The sequence below is a fragment of the Thermobia domestica genome, chromosome 11 (genome assembly GCF_964235325.1).
Source record: "Thermobia domestica chromosome 11, izTheDome1.hap1.1, whole genome shotgun sequence".
In the NCBI taxonomy this organism is placed as follows: domain Eukaryota; kingdom Metazoa; phylum Arthropoda; class Insecta; order Zygentoma; family Lepismatidae; genus Thermobia; species Thermobia domestica.
Window position 1 is genome coordinate 159,316,529 of NC_137464.1, and position 18,503 is coordinate 159,335,031.

General features: G+C 34.6%; 1 protein-coding gene across 3 annotated transcripts in view; it reads right to left on the minus strand.

The window, feature by feature from the left end:
- Dnah3 (dynein heavy chain 3, axonemal) overlaps positions 1 to 18,503 on the minus strand; it is a 567,072-nt gene that overhangs the window by 516,390 nt on the left and 32,179 nt on the right. For all 3 annotated transcript variants that reach the window (XM_081731270.1, XM_081731268.1, XM_081731267.1), the window contains exon 6: positions 8,079 to 8,167. In XM_081731270.1, the coding sequence (XP_081587396.1) occupies positions 8,079 to 8,167 (89 nt within the window). The remainder of the gene's footprint in view (positions 1 to 8,078; positions 8,168 to 18,503) is intronic.

Consider the following 18,503-nt stretch of genomic DNA (forward strand, 5'->3'; position numbering starts at 1 on the left):
GGATCATTTACATCTTATGGTCAAAATACTGTTTCCGGGCAATACCGCCATATTACAGGATGACAATATGTCCATTTGCACAGCTGGACCTATTACGGGGTGGTATGAGGACATCGGAATAAAGTTGAGCGCCTCTTTTGGTGCACCCAATCTCTAGATCTGAACATAATTGAACATATATGGCCCGTTTTAGAGACATGAATCCAGTGCAGATTTCCGTCTTTATTCTTCCCATGGAACTGAGTGATACACTGCATTCGGAATGGTATAATATTCTATTTGTTATTATTCATGACCTCTAAGTCTCCACGCCGCATCAGAGCTGTTCTGGAGGTGAAAAATGGTTTAATGCCATTCGAATCTCATAAGTTGCACTTTTCATGTATATACATTATTCTGATAACTATCTACATATAGATGGTTAAGTCAAATAGTTGTCACCAACAGCATATGTGCTATATTTCATGTTGTTGGTATTGCTGATACAAACAGTCCCAATTTTAGCTACCGTCCCTTCCCTACTCTGCCCGGGCTGTTTGCACGAAAATAGGCAATGTAGTGCAAACATTCCATTTTGTCAGGTATTATAACAGTTATGGACACGAAAATTACAGGATACGTTTGCGGTATAATGGGGTATGAACTAATACAGAAGTATTTTTACATATCTCAGAGACAGGGCTGCTAAGTAGTAACCGAATAAATATAAATGCACGGGTTTTTAACGAAATGTTCAAAATATCGCTCTATTACTTCCCTTTCGTACATTGTGTCCAAATATAACAGTATTAAAAGAAAGTCTACTTAACTGCAACTTAAATGAGGTATATACTGTACCTATGGCTATATTAGAAGTATATGAATGAACGTTATCTTCCACTTTGCTAAATTTAATTTTCTAATTTTTCATTATATGTAAGAACATATTTTTCTTCTTCCTTCAGATACTATTGGAGCAATAAACATAACCTTCTTACAGTATCCTTGAAATGAAACGAAGCATACTTTGATTGTCTTTTCTTCGCTTTCCTCTGAGACAGGGCTGTCAACTTATAAGCGAACAAAATTAAAAAATTAATATTTTTGTTGAAAAATTTTAAAAACTTCCTTCTGTTATTTCCTTGTTGTTGGGAGCATTCACAATACTGAAGGAAAGGCCACTTAATATCAATTCAAATTAGGAATAACAAGACACAGAAGCAAGAAGATAAAGTGAACAAATTAACTGTTAACTAATTTGGCTCAATTTTAGATCAAAATTATCAAAAAAAATAAAGTGATCTGGTAACGATAAGAGTGCTGTGGACAATCTGAGTTCAGTCGGAGTGGCTATACAATTTGCATGTACCGAGAGAAATTATAAATAGTATACAACCTTTGTCAGAACAGTTCTAGGACAAAGGTCGTAAAAAATAGAAAATTGCACTTACCAAGTAATGCTCCTAGCTTCTATCAAAGTAGTCCCCTTGGCTATCTATATACAATTGCCAAAGTTTCTGGAGGTCTTGGAAGCAAGGAGGGAAATATTCAACTGCGATGGTTGTAAGCCGTTGGATGTCTAGAGTATCTTGATAAAGCTTTCCTTTCAGTCACCTCTTCACTCGCGGAAACAAGAAAAAATCACAAGGTGAGAGGTCGGGCGAATATGGCAGATGTGGAATGGCAATAACAGAATGTCTGGCTAAAGGGCTTCCAGTAAGAGATGGTCTCTGACATTTCCTACCACGTGCAAAGGGAAACCGCAGCCCCTAGTTTGACGCTAGTGTTGCCAACCACGGTCAGTCTACTTCACTTCATAAAAAAAAAAAGAAAAAAAGAAAAAACTGTAGATGAAACGAAAAGGAAGACTTTTTTCCCTTGTTTATTTATTATTTCTTTATATGTCCTTTGTTTCTGTTTTAACATTTTTTTCTTCTTTTCACATTGTCCGATTTTTTTTGGACATTCGAAGTGAACTGGCGGGAGCTCATGTGGTTCGGATTCCACGTTAATCAGTAGGTCCCATCTCATATAGCCTCGCTGCTGAAAAAGACGTTAGACTAAAACTCAACTCAACATCTAAATAGAACTATGATGTAAAATTGAATGTGAGTTTGTCTCATCTATCACCCAACTACTGAAGCCATTAAAATGATATTTTTTTTTTATGATTATCAATCTTCGGATCTTTCGATATTAAATTGATTGACTGAAATACATATCCTAAGTAAACAGTTGGATGTCATTATATATAAATATGTATATTGTGAAAAATGGAGTGGTAACATAAAAATAATCAAAAATAACCGATATTAATGTCGAATCCATTCTTTTTGGCATCGTACCCTGGGATTTGAGTCAGTGTGCGCGACAGTACTGGAACTCAATTCCACATCTTCCAAAGATGAAGAACCAATGCATCAATCTGCTTCCTTGGCTGTCATTATCACTTGCTTGGAAACAAACTTTCCTTAAAATAAGCTTTTCTTCAGATCCAGCAGTAGGGCTTTGGAAACAATACTAAGCCGCGTTTCCGGACCATCCCTCAAATTCCGCTGTTTTTGTTCAGCTGGAAATCCCGCTATTTGTTCTTTCCACGTTCTTTATCTTCATGACATGACCTCAAGATAGGAAAAAAGCGAAACTCATCAAAATAGACTGTCTTCTTTTTTAAAAAAAATATATATATATATATTGCTGTAATAAATGCATAACGATTATTTAGAGAACGGCGACAATTTGCTATTGGCTGATTTCAGTACAATAAAAGGTGCTCATCTTCAGTTTAGTGCGAAGTCGTGTGCCATCTGATTCTATAATTAGTATGTTCATTGTGTCTATAGCAACACTTTGGTAAGAGCTAGTTTTTATGAAAAACATCAAAACATCTGTTACAACGTTGCCAGTTTTGAGATCTTTCTCGCTGTCATTTACGTGTAAGTCTTCAAGTTCTGGAAGTGACGTGAAAAAGATATAGGTGTCTATCCTGTGTTGTTAAATTAAACACTCAAATATTTGTACAATATTATTTTAAATGGCTATGTTACTTTGTGATTATCTACCAGTGTTTGGTTTGTATTAGTTTTGCTGTCGCTTATCTATTTTGCAGTGGCCTATAATAATAATAATAATAATAATAATAATAATAATAATAATAATAATAATAATAATAATAATAATAATAATAATAATAATAATAATGATGATGATGATGATAATGATGATAATGATGATAATGATAATGATAATGATGATGATGATGATGATGATGATGATGATGATGATGATGATGATGATGATGATGATGATGATGATGATGATGATGATGATGAAGTAAATTTGGTAGAGATGTTACCTTGAACAGCCAATGTCGAGAGTTGATATTTAATTTGCGGACATATTTGGAGCAAGAAAATCATAATAGTTCCCTTTTTTCCACTAACGAAAGTAGTTGAAAGAGTGACGCCGCTTTCAAAATCACCACAACAACGGTGAAAAGAATAACAAGGGAAAAATATCCAGACAATCTCGACATTCATACGGTAGAGGTACTCCGAACGTCCAGGAGGACGCGACCAAAACCGTGTACAAAAGATCACTCTGGACGTCTTTCAAGAGGAAGCGATTCGACGGCGTATTTATGAATATTATTCGAGAAAGGAATATCCCATTCTCTTACATTTTGTTGTAACTGATAACAGACAAAAGGTCAGGGGACTTTTGAGACACTCACTCTCTCTTTCTCTTTCTCTCTCTGTAAGTGCAATAATTAATTATTTTGGTAATTTTGCTTTTAGTATTGAATTGTAATTTTAACAGGTAGTACAAATACTAAAGTTCTCTCTCTCTCTCTTTCTCTCTCTCTCTCTATATATATATTCATTTCGAAATATTTTTTCCAGGATAAAATTGACGAGAGATGTTGAGACGCTTTTTGTTTTAAATAATAACAACAGGCTGTGTGGCAATGGCCATTATTATATTTGATTACCTCCTCAGGCTTTATCTTCTCATTTTGAGAATATTATAATCGCGTATTGCACATAAATGTTTTTCATTCTGCCGTAATAATTTCATAGTCTAGGTGATGTGAACCGCCTATTTGTGTAGATAAATAAGTGTATTTACTTTTTACATATTTTTCGCTCGATCTCTAAGCGCTGAGATGTGAGCAGTGCCAACGCCGCTGCGAACTGTCAAGAGACCATCTCTTACTGGAAGCTCTTTAGATACTCGTTAACAGATAAAACAGTATGGGGTCTTGAATTGTCATGTAGTAAGAACCAGTCCTGAAAATGCCACAAAACAGGGCGGCAGCGACGTCGAATTGCTTTTCGCAAACGTTTCAAGTCTTCGATGTAAAGAATTTGGTTCACCGTTTGACTTGGAGGAACATACTCATGGTGAACTAATCCTTTTCTATCAAAGAATGCGATTAGCATTGTCTTTGTTCTCGAAGGTTGTTTGGCTTTTTACGAGGCTGGTGATCCATGACTCCGCCATTCAGCATTTTGACGCTTCGTGTGAGAATCATACTTGTAGCACTAACTTTCATCCCCTGCAATAATCTTTGACAGAAATGTGGGATCACCTCTAGCTCTATCCAATAGTTCAGCATAAATTCTTCGTCTTTCTTCTTTCTGTTCGTCTGTTAGTGAGTGAGGGACGATTTTTATATTAAGTTTCCGTTTTCCTAAATCTTCGCGTAAAATTTTACGGCATATATATATCACGATTTAAATTCATTTCTTCTGATATCGTACGCACAGTTACATGACGATTTTCTTGCAATAACTGTCTTACACGCTCCACGTTTGCATCGGTATTTGCTGTAGGCGGGCAATCAGCTCTGGGATCGTCTTGCACTGAATCTCTGCCTTCATGAAACCTTTTGTCTCACTCGAAAACACGACTTCATGAAAGTATCTCGCCTGCATATGTTTGCTTGATCATGTCCCACGTTTCACTAGGGGTTTTCCCGAGCTTAAAGCAGAACTTAATGTTCACTCTTTGCTCACAATCAGCATCCATTGTGTAACTTTAATGTGATAACAATCCGAACAGTGTGTTGCTAAGCACAGCCCTGCCACCTAGTGAGTTTGCGCGGAAACATGACCAAGATCATGCACATATACCAGGTTACATAAAAACATTTGTTCCTTTTTAGTATTGTAAACTCAGAAATAAAAAAAAAAAGTCCTGGAATTTTTCCTGGAAAAATTAATCTAATTATAAAATGCTTCAGGTTATGTGTACAATTTTTAACACATTTCCTTAAACGTGGAACAATAATTCCTTGAATTCTTTTTAATATGTAAGGAGCCAGAGCAAACGTTGCAATGATTAACCTCTTCTAGAGATGATCCAAATCTTGGATTCTGATTGCTTACACCTCACATCTTAAAATTCCCCAAACGGAGAGTTCTTTGAATTGAGATCAGATGACAGCACTGTACATTTCATATGCCCTCTTCTTTCAATCCAGCATCTGGGAAACTGGTCCAAGCAGTGGCGTACAATGAATATTATGAATTGTCCCTCAAATGTATTACATAATCACCTTTCACTTCTCTCTTAGCATAAAAGGCAGAATCATAGGTCATAAATACAAAAATAAATAAATAATTAAAAGTTTATAATCAGAAAATAATAAAATGACTACAATGTGTAAATTCTTCTCCTCAAATTCAATCCAGAAGAATTCTTCAGTCAGTAACTGAAGTCATGAAAGTGTGCCCCAGAGTTGGTTATTAAAACACAGATAATTAAGCAAAATATAAATAATATCTCCTAAGAAGCCGTATGAATTTATTATGAATAATTACAGAAGTTTAATAATAATTACCGCTAAGTTGTAATGTACAACTTCGGAGACAGGTCTCAACTTGTTGTGTATTAGTATATTTGAGTATATTACAAAATATTTCTTTCTTGGTTTTTGGTACTATTGTTTCTCTTCCTCTTTATTGTACTTGATTTTGACTTACGATGAATCCAAGTTACAATAATATTTAGTGATGTATAATAATTTGTAGATGCTTTAGGATGTGTATTTAACTTGTGAAGGAATTCATCTTGCATCCGGTAGCTTTGTGATCTGTTAGAACTTTATACTTCTATATTTCGGCCCACACTGGGACAATGACCGCCAACACTCCTACCGGAAACTAGAAGAAATTACTGAGACATTATGTAACTTTTAATCCTGTAACAACGAAAGACTCCAAATGTTCAAGAACCACTAAAAAATATTTAAAACTCAACAGTTTGCTTAATGTTCACTTATTTTTAAGGCGTAAAATGTATTCTTGGGAAGATTTGTCTTGTTTAAGGTATTTTCACTTCCTACTTACTTGCTTTACGGTATGTACTATTGCCCTGGAATAATCTAGATGTCTGTTCACCTATGTACAAAATTTGTTTTAGCTATTAAAATGATGTTCATGTCTTTCCTTTACAGGATTGTCACAGTATAACCACAGGTGCTTGATGAGTATAGAACACTGTTGCCAGAAGATGGTGGTGATGTATGACTTTCTACAATTAAAATAAAACTACTTACATATGTATAAAATGAAGAATAAAATTATATTTTGTACTTAACATGTCTTTTATTTAGTTCTTGATTACACGGTTCAATCAGGGATCCAAATTTTCCCTGTCTGCATTACCCAAGTTACCCAAGCTCAAGCTCAACAATCAAGACCAACATCAAAAGAATTGACGTACTACACTCGTACCCTAACAACATTGAAAGGAATCGTTTTTCATTCACATAAGACATTCTAAACTTAATGTAGAGAAAGGAAATTTGGATCACCGAAGGAATTACATAATCAAGACCCAACAAAAGACTTGTTAAGCACAAAATAGAATTTTCTCTTCATTTTGCACGTATTAAATAGAGTTTTATTTAAATTGTAAAAAGTCACACATCAACATCTTCTGGCCACAGGGTTCTGCACTCAACAAGCACCTGTAGTTATACTGTGACATTTCTATAAAGGAAAGACATGAATATCATTTTAATAACTAAAACAAATTTTGTACATAGGTGAACAAACAGGACTGGATTATTCCAAGGCAACAGTGCACACCGAAAGCAAGTAAGTAGGAAGTGAAAATACCTTAAACAAGACAAATCTTCCCAAGAACACATTTTACACTTTAAAAATGAATGGACGTAAAGCGAACTGTTAAGTTTTAAATATTTTAGTGCTTCTTGAACACTTATTTTAGTGTTTCGTTATTATACAGACTAAAAACTACTAATGTCTCATGCACACTACTATAATTTCTTCTAGTTTGCGGTAGAGGTGTTCACGCGTACGGTAAGAAATAAATTTTTAAATTCATTTTTGAAATGGTGTCATTCTTTTGTATTTGCTACATACATATCTACAGTAACATAACATTTTGATAATTTTTTGATTTAAAGAATGCTGTTACAGCAATATCAGAAGGAAAGAACTCTTCATACAAATGTTATTATATATTTAAATACATAAATATTTAATGTGATCTCATGTATATGCAAAATCCAAATATACACATCTCCAAATATACTGTGAGTTATTAGACGGACACTCCTAAAATTAGCAGGACATGTTCGCATGAGATTTTGAAGCTTTTTTTGAAAGTTTCCAACCTTTTTTTATTTTAAGAAAGATGTTTTAACACTCAGGTTACCAAAATCAAATAAAAGGCTCACTCACCTATTCACTTTCCTTTTAAAATTCATACATTTCCAGCATCTACGTCAAGTAACTACGATATGATATATAACTCTACACGAAAGACTTCAATCCAAATATATATATATATATATATATATATATATATATATATATATATATATACCTATAATTCCTGAATTTCCAAGCTTTTCATTTAACAAATATTTTTAAAAAACATAATTATATATATTCTATCGATATAACTCCATAAAATGGAAATGTAAAGTGAATGACCATAACTGCGACTATATTTTAGGAAATATTTTTTCCTCTTTTTATTGTATGGATATTACAAACCTGATACATCGTCCTGGTGTTTCAAAGACTTGAATCTCAATGATACATAAAATACAGATCACTTACTTAGTTACTAAACGTCTGTGTAATCTTTTCTCCTTCGCTCCTTTCAAGAGATACACTGGATATGGCTCTATCATGTGCTCAGGAATACCCTGAAGAGGAATTTTGGTTTAATAAGAATGAGTAATTATTTCTTTTCCATTATTTTAGAAATACTAACAGTTAAAACAAAAGTACGTAATGTTGTATTTATTATTGTTCATGTTATAACGGGTGATCTTAAACCAAAGTGCTAATAATGTAGGAAAATATGGAAATGTGAAACTAATCCTTTCAAACTAATATGAATATGCAAATTAATTTGTGCAGATTTTCGGTGTTCTTTGTGGTTAAATGCGTGTACCATTTTCATCTTTGGCACAGAATAATTGGCTTGATTACAAATAGAAGATTATGTAAATTGAATTCCGAGTTAAAATGTCGATCCAAGTTTCCTGTAGATACGGTGTTGAACATAAACATTAAATTCTACACAAAGAAACAAATCCTACAGATATTGTTAGCTTGCGGAACGAAATCCCTCTTTTACCATTACTTACTTTAAAATCTAGTTATCTTGCATCAAGAAAATCACGAAGATTATGAGATTTTATATATATTTATTCTTTGGAAATAAATAAATAATACAATGAAATATCACGCAAGGAGAAGTGACCAATCATATTTGATTGTCTTAAGGTCCTTTTCATTTCGATCATACCACATAATTTCGGTATGATTACATTCCTCTACGAGGCAGATAAGATTTATTGGTGATGTGTTAAAAGTATAGAATTTAAACGAAATTCACCCTTGAAATCAAACTATAAAAACGATTTGATAGGATGAATATTAAACACTACTAAAGTTGTACTTACCAAAAACACCCACAATATACTTCTACCGTGAATGCTTCGGTAAAGCAGCGTTAGTTTTCTGAAAGGATCCGTGCTGAGGATGGAGATAACATTTTGTCGAAACGCTATGGTAGAAGTATATTCTGGGTGTTTCTTGTAAGTATAACTTTAGTAGTGTATAAAAACACCTTTTAATTCAGAATTAATGAATGTATATGGCGCATCTTTCAAAATAGTTATTTGAATAAAAAAGTAAGAAGATCAATTAAGTCAATATTTAAAACCAATGAAAATTACAAATAGGAAGAAATATGTACGAATCGGTTTTTATTAGAACAACAACAACAACAATATATATATATATATATATATATATATATATATATATATATATATATATATATATTACTTAACACAATAACCGTAGGAAATAGAAACCATCGACATTTAAAAAAAATAACTACTCAAAATATTTTTAAATTTCTACCCCATTAGAACAAGTTTTCAATCTTCAGAAATTGATGAGTAAAAAGCATAAACTCCAAATTAATTGAAGAAGTATTTTGTGGTAAGAAGTTTTAAGCAGTAAGTTCTTTTACATTCTATGTATTTAACATACTAAAATAATAGAAACACCTAAAAAAAAGTGAAACTTATCAGATTAATATAGCGTTGGACCAGCTTTCACACTCAGACCAGATCTGATACGACATAGAATGGAGTAACAGAAGTCACGAATGTTAGCAAGTGAAATATTACATCATTTCGCGTGCAGTGCATCACTCAGTTCCGTGTAAAAGGATGGATGCGGAAATCTGCGCCGATTCGTGCCACCAAAATGAACCATAGATATTCAAGTATGTTTACGTCCGGGATTGGACTAACAAACCACGTCACAAAAGCTCCAGCTGTATAAATGGACGCATTATCATTTTGAAATAAGACATCATTGCCTGGAAACAATAATTGGACATAAGATACAAATGGTTCCTAAAATGGCTACAAAATCAAGGGCATGATGTAATCAGTAAGTGTCAGCACAGGACCCACTGAAAACCACGATATTGTGATCTACAGGATCACAAAGCCACCATCATGTTTCACGGTTGGGCAGATACACCGTGGATCATACAATTCTTTCGGCATCCGATCACATAAGCTCAGTCTGTGTTTTGAAATCATGTGAAAATGACTCATCCGACCATTCACATGTTTTCAGTCATCAACGGTCCATGTTGTGTGTTCGTGGCACTATTGACGCCCTGCTACAGCGTTATGGTCCGTTATCAGCAGTTTCATCTATACAACCCGATGCCATATGTCCTTGTGATATAACTCGCTATAGACTGTGACTATAGACATATGTTACACGGATGCTGCTTGAATTCCTTCGCCACTTGCTGTAGTCGCGCGACGATTCTCAGTGACAATGAGCTTGTAATGCTCTGCGTGACCTTTCACTGAGGGACCATTGTTTCTATCCGCCTATGTGGTTTGCTGTGAGTATCGTAGTCTGTCACTCTTGAACACTATCCTTCGCGACACATCCAACAACTTGCAATTTTCGTCAAGCTTGCACCACGTAACCGAGTACCAACAATTTACCTTCATTGGAAATCAGATAGGTCGCCCATTTTACCATCTACTCAGTTCACTATACACTGCCGTTCTACTGTTCATCACGTAGTACGAATTTTTCCCTAACACAATACCACCAACAGCTAGGAGCTGCGGTCGCTGCCTGACCGTTGCCAACCTACATATCTGAGTGTTTCCAGGTATTTTTATTATTTTGATAAACAACCGTAAATTACACTTTTGTGTTCTTATGTGGTCATCTTTAGAAAGTTCTCATCATAATTATGTTTATTTTCAAACAAAGTTTAATTTAATGAAAAATTAAACCAACAGAAAGAATACAAATTACTTTTACTTTACTTTTTAATGGTTTGCTTACTTAATTTACTAACAGTAAGTACATATAAGGATTTTTTAAAAAAAAAAAGAACAGGGCAATACAGAAAATTTTTACAGAAATGATCTAAGTACGCAAACTTTAAAAAAGATTCGGCAAGCATTAAAAATACGAGAGAAAATATAATTCACAGTTAAATCAGTAGTTGAAATTGCATTCAATACAGAGAAAAGGCACATTACAGATTTAAAGTATATTTAGATTAATATTTTTCTTTGTTGTATTTTTTTCTTCTTTCCAATCTTCGTGTCTCAATAATTTAAAATCAGCACTTAGAATTTTTTCTCGTTCTGAAAAAAGTTCGGAATAATTTTGAAAATCCTTGGCAGAATTTCATACATCTATGTTCAGCTGTTCTACAGACTAATATAAATTAAAAATGCCAACGAAATATAAAAACAAAACAGGAACAGAAAATACTATAACAGAACTATGGAAGAAAGATTTTAAATTGTTTATTTTGTTTATTTATTTTTTATATTACACATCTAACAATCCAAAGAAATAGTGAAAAGTGAATTTAATGTAATATAATTACATACAATGAGTGTTTTATTTTACATCTATTCTTTTCACTGGCTAGTTCATTTAATAACTTTCACTTTGTGCCACTATTGCGTTTAATGTAAACTATGTTTAAAAAGGTACAAAATAAACAACCGTCTCTCTAAAGCTACCTTAAATCACGGCAGAATTGAGGTAACCAAGGCACAAAAATTCTAATATCTTTGAAACCTTTCTTGTAAACAAACCTATATGCTTTATACTATTTGCATGTATGAAGAGATATTACAATTACTTTAAAAGCAAAAGAATTCCCGTTTATATATACACAGGGTGTCCCAGGAGGAAGAGGCAATATTTTGGGAAATGGTAGTATGAGTGATTCTAAGCAAAAAAGTTCATTTGAACATAGGTCCTAATCTCAACGGTTTGAGAGCTACAGGTTGTGAACCACTTTTGATTAGAAATGAAAGTAGTTTTCTTCATGTTGACGATGTACATTCATACAACACACGACAAAAGAATAACATATTCACAGCATACCAAAACTATGCGTGCACCAAAAGAAGTGTTCTTCCTATGTCCGCTAAGTTGTTTAATAAGCTCCCAAGTTATTTGAAGAATATCAAAAACATACGAAATTTCAAAAATGAACTATTTAATTTTTTGTGTAACAAAATGTATTATCATATTAATGAATACTTGGGTGATAGTTTGTAAAATAATGTAAATCAATTATATTGAAATGTCTTATTATTATTTGACAAGTCCTATGTACTGGTCTCTGACCAATAATGTACGACATGGATGAATAAACAATGAATGAATGAATGAATTGTTGCATATTGTTCACCCTGTACCTATTTTAGAGAGGTAAGGCAGAGTGGATTTGAAAGGTGATGAAATGACATTTCCAACGGTATGTAGCATGTGGCAGTGTTGTCTTTAGAAGGGAAGCTATTGATGTCCGTGAACCTGGCCCCACCCACATCGGCACTAATTTTAAAACATATGCCTAAAATTAGTGCCCAATTAGTACTGACGACCTGTAATGTTAAAAAAAATTGTGCCGTTACACAGACTTCAAAAAACAAAAAAGATTCTGGGTGGGGCTAGGTTCACGCTAGCCCCACCCACTCAACCGATCGAGATGAAACCTATACCCAAGGTTAGTGTTAAATTAGTGCTGTCGATACCGCATAAAAAGAAAATTAGTGCTATTATCAGAAGGCCAAAATATATTCGAAAATGTTCAATGGCGGCATCATCAAAGAAAACCAAAGATCCCTCATTTTTATGATAAGATATATAGCACGAATATTCTTTCTATGCAGTATCGTCAGCACTAATTTAGCACTAATTTTTGGCATACTTTACAAAATTACTGTTCCATTATTAAAAGTGGGTGGGGCTGTCTTCACGTGAACCTGGCCCCACCCACAGCGGCACTAATTTTAAAACATATGACAAAAGTTAGAGCCGAATTAGTGCTGACGACCTGTAATGTTAAAAAAATTAGTGGTGTTACACAAACGTCAAAAAACCAAGAATATGTTGGTGGGGCTAGGTTCACGCTAGCCCCACCCACTCAACCGATTGAGATGAAACCTATGCACAATGTTAGTGGTAAATTAGTGCTGTCGATACCGCATAAAAAGAAAATTAGTGCCATTATCACTAGGTCAAATATATTCGAAAATCTAATATGGCGGCATCATCAAAGAAAACAATCGATCCTCATTTTTATCATACTATACATAGCACTAATTTTCTTTCTATGCGGTATCGTCAGCACTAATTTAGCACTAATTTTTGGTATAGTTTTCAAAATTAGTGCTGTTACACAAACGTCAAAAAACCAAGAATATGTGGGTGGGACTAGCGTGAACCTAGCCCCACCCACTCAACCGATTGAGATGAAACCTATACACAATGTTAGTGTTAAATTAGTGCTGTCGATACCGCATAAAAAGAAAATTAGTGCCATTATCACTAGGCCAAATATATTCGAAAATCTAATATGGCGGCATCATCAAAGAAAACAATCGATCCTCATTTTTATCATACTATACATAGCACTAATTTTCTTTCTATGCGGTATCGTCAGCACTAATTTAGCACTAATTTTTGGCATAGTTTACAAAACCAGTGCTATTACACAAACTGCTAAAACCGCACTAATGTTTCCTTTATTGCTTATCTGGAGGTTGTGAGTTATATGTCATGAATCTCCCATATGAAATACATGGGGATATTTTATTGTTCCAAATCCTATCACATTCGAAAGCTTTAATTACCTCTAATAGTGCAATTGTTAGTGATTCGTAAGTGCTTCGTAGTGCACCAACAACTGAAGTTAATGCTTTATTAGTATAGGTGCTACAAATAAAATAGGTTTGAACGTTAGGGTGAAGTTAGTTCTCCCACTTCAAGTACTAACTAAAAAATGAGTGGCATTCGTTAGTACATCGTTAGTGCATCAAAAAACTAACAGTTGCAATAATGTTGGACTATTAGTTTAGTTATGGCCAATTACATGTCACGAAATTCACATAAGAAATGTATGGGGAATTTTTCATTGCATTGATTCCCGCCAAATTCATATGCACTAATAATCTCTTCTAAGGAAATCGTTAATGCATTTTTAGTTCTTCTTTGTGCACCAACACCTAATGTTAGTGTTTCGTTTGTATAGGCCGTGCGTGAACCTGGCGCCCCCACTTTAAGTACTAACGTAAATATTAGTACCATTCCTTAGTGCATCTTTAGTGGTTGTATGAAACACTAACAATTTCGTTAGTGCTTCACTGTTAATGTATTTATGTCCAATTACATGTCAGAGAACACAGACAAGAAATGTATGTTGAATTTTTCATTGCGTCAAATTTCCACCAAATTCAAAAGCACTAATGATCTCCTCTAGTGCAATCGTAAGTGCATCATTAGTACTTCTTAGTGCAGCAACCACTAACGCTACTGCTTCATTCGTGTAGGTGCTAAAAGTAAAATATCTTTCGAGGTTTGCTTGAACTCCCCCCCCCCCGAAAAAATTAGTGATATTCATTAGTATATCGGTAGTGCTTCCATTAAACACTAACAGCTTGTATGGAATTTGATGTTTCTGAAGTTGGCCCTTCAATAAAAATTTTCAATAAATCACAATATATGGTAGCACTAACGTTAATGCTTAGTACGTTTAAATGCACTAACAATGCTAAAACGATTCACGTTAACCCCATGTTTCTACATCAATTTGTATAGATATGGATATTTCTGGAGTTGTCCCCCAACCAAAAATCTCCAATAACTCGTAAACTCTGATACCACTAACGTTAGTGCTTAATGCGTTTACGCGCACTAACGATGCACTAAGGATTGCCATTAACCCCAAATTTCTACGTCAATTTATATGGAATTTGATATTTTTGAAGTTGGCCCCCACCAAAAATCTTCAATAACTCGTAAACTCTGATATCACTAACGTTAGTGCTTAGTGCGTTTAGTGGATAATGATGCACTAACAATTGCTACGTTTGTTGTAATTTGGAAGGTGGGAGCCAAACTTCAGACACGTCGCATAGAAAGAATATTAGTGCTATGTATAAACGTGCTTGTAGTTGGCTCCTATCTCTTCCAAATTACACCAAACGTCACATATCGTTAGTGCATTGTTAGTGCACTTAAACGCGCTAAGCACAAAGGGTAGTGCTATCTGAGTTTACGAGTAATGGAAGATTTTTGGTGAGGGGCGAACTTCAGAAATATCAGATTCCATACAAATTTATGTAGAAACATGGAGTTAACGGCAGTCGTTAGTGCATCGTTAGTGCACTTAAACGCACTAAGCACTAATGTTAGTGCCGTCATATTTTGTGATTTATTGAATACTTTTGGTATTGGGGCTGATTCAGAAATATCAAAATCCGTACAAATGGACGTAGAAACATAGGGTTAACGGCAATCACTAATCCATCTTTAGTGGGGAGAATAACTACATATGAAGTTAGCCCCTACCAAAAATCTTCAATATCTCGTAAATTGTGATTGCACTAACGTGTACTAACGATGCACTAACGATGGACGACGTTTGTTGTAATTTGGTAGAGGTAGGGAGAGGGCAACTTCAAACACGTCGCATAGAAATAAAAATATTGCTATGTATACACGTGCTTGAAGTTGGCCCCCCACCTCTCCCAAATTATACCAAACGTCGCACATCGTTAGTGCATGGAAAGTACTTAAACGCACTAAGCACTAACGTTAGTGCTATTAGCGTTTACGAGTTACTGGAGATTTTTGGTGGGGGCAACTTCAGAAATATCCAAATCTATACAAATTGACGTAGAAACATGGAGTTAACGGCAATCGTTAGTACATCGATAGTAGATCACTTAAACGCACTAAACACTAACGTTAGTGCTATCATATTTTGGGATTTATTCAAGATTTTTGGGGGAGGCAACTTCAGAAATATCAAATTCCATATAAATTGACGTAGAAACATAGGGTCAGCGGTAATCACTAATGCATCGTTGTGCCCTTAAACGCACTCAGCAATAACGTTAGTGCTACCACATATTGGGATTTATTCAAGATTTTTGGTGAGGGCAACTTCAGAAATATCCAAATCTATACAAACTGACGTAGAAACATGGGTTTAATGACAAATCGTTAGTGCATTGTTAGAATACTTAAACGCACTAAGCACTAACGTCGTTCCTACCATATTTTGGTATTTCTTCAAGGCTTTCGATGGGGACAAACTACAGAAATATCAAATTGTATACAAGCTCTTAGTGTCTTCTAGATCTAATGAATGACACTAACTTTCTCGTTAGTTCTTCAAGTGGGGAAAGTTCAAGCCAACTTCCAAATATATTTTAGTTTTAGCATCGACACTAATGAAGCACTAACGTTAGGGGTTGGTACACTAACAAGCACTAACACTGCACTAACGATTGCACTAGAAGAGGTCATGAGTGCTTTTAAATGTGGTGGAACTTTGATATACTGAGAAATTCCTCATAAATTTCTTATAAAAACTAACGAAACTTTTTCTAGAAGCACTAACGAATCGCACTAATTTTTTCCTAAGTGCTTATAGTAGGGCCTAAGTTCATACTATTTCCCAAAGTATTTTACATGTTGCACCTATACTAATGAAGCACTAACGTTACGTGTTGGTGCATTAAGAAGCACTAACGATGCGCTAACGAATGGCTCTAATTTTTCCGTTAGTGGTTGAAGTATCTGTAGCAGCGAGAAATTGTCCCACGAAGGGTTTTCCTTCTAACACCTTCATTAAGAAGAACTAACGACGTCCCTGAACATAACCTCCACATCACGCACTAACGATAAATTTAGTGTCAATCGCTAGTGCATCGTTAATGATTCTTAGTGCATTAACGCCTATCGTTAATGCTTTATTACTATAGGAGCTACAAATAAAAACCTTTTGTGGCGCCAAGTTGACACTGCACCTGAAATTTCAAGTACTAATGAAAAACTTAGTGTCATTCGTTAGTGCTTCCTAGTGCACCGACAACTAAAGTTAGCGCTCCATTAGTGTAAGCTCTACAAGTAGAAAACACTTGGGACCAGCGTGAATTTGGCTCCTATTTTAAGCACTAACGGAAAGTAAGTTTCATTCGTTCATGCATCGTTTGTGCTTCTAGAAAACACACATAGTTTCGTAAATGCTTAACTATTGATGTAGATATGGCTAATTACATGTCACGAAACTCCATAAGAAATCCATGGGGAAGTTTTCATTCCGTTAAATTTCCACCAAAATCAAAAGCACTGATGATCCCTTCTAGCGAAATTGTTAGTGCATCGCTAGTGCTTCTTAATGCACAACAACCTACCGTTCCTGATTTATTAATATAGGTGCTACAAGTAAATACAAAACCTTTGAAAACAGCGTTAACTTGGCAGAAATAACGAAAATATTAGTGCCGTTTTTGTCGTTTGTGTAACAGCACTAATTTTGAAAACCATGCCAAAAATTAGTGCTGATGATAAAGCATAGAAAGAAAATTAGTGCTATGTATAGTATGATAAAAATGAGGATCGATTGTTTTCTTTGATGATGCCGCCATATTAGATTTTCGAATATATTTGGCCTAGTGATAATGGCACTAATTTTCTTTTTATGTGGTATCGACAGCACTCATTTAACACTAACATTGTGTATAGGTTTCATCTCAATCGGTTGAGTGGGTGGGGCTAGGTTTACACTAGCCCCACCAACATATTCTTGGTTTTTTGACGTTTGTGTAACAGCACTTATTTTGAAAACCATGCCAAAAATTAGTGCTGACGATACCGCATAGAAAGAAAATTAGTGCTATGTATAGTATGATAAAAATGAGGATCGATTGTTTTCTTTGATGATGCCGCCATATTAGATTTTCGAATATATTTGGCCTAGTGAAAATGGCACTAATTTTCTTTTTATGCGGTATCGACAGCACTAATTTAACACTAACTTTGTCTATATGTTTCAATTCAATCGGTTGAGTGGGTGGGGCTAGGTTCACGCTGGCCCCACCCACATATTCTTAGTTTTTTGACATTTGTGTAACAGCACTAATTTTGAAATGTATGCCAAAAATTAGTGCTATATTAGTGCTGACGATACCGCATAGGAAACAAGTTAGTGCTATGTATAGTATGATAAAAATGAGGATCGATTGTTTTCTTTGATGATGCCGCCATATTAGATTTTCGAATTATTTGGCCTACTGATAGTGGCACTAATTTTCTTTTTATGCGATATCGACAGCACTAATTTAACACTAACATTGTGCATAGGTTTCATCTCAATCGGTTGAGTGAGTGGGACCGGGTTCACGCTAGCCCCACCCACATATTATTGGTTTTTTGACGTTTGTGTAACAGCACTAATTTTGAAAACCATGCCAAAAATTAGTGCTATATAAGTGCTGACGATGACGCATAGAAAGAAAATTAGTGCTATGTATAGTATGATGAAAATGAGGATCGATTGTTTTCTTTGATGATGCCGTCATATTAGATTTTCGAATTATTTGGCCTACTGATAGTGGCACTAATTTTCTTTTTATGCGATATCGACAGCACTAATTTAAC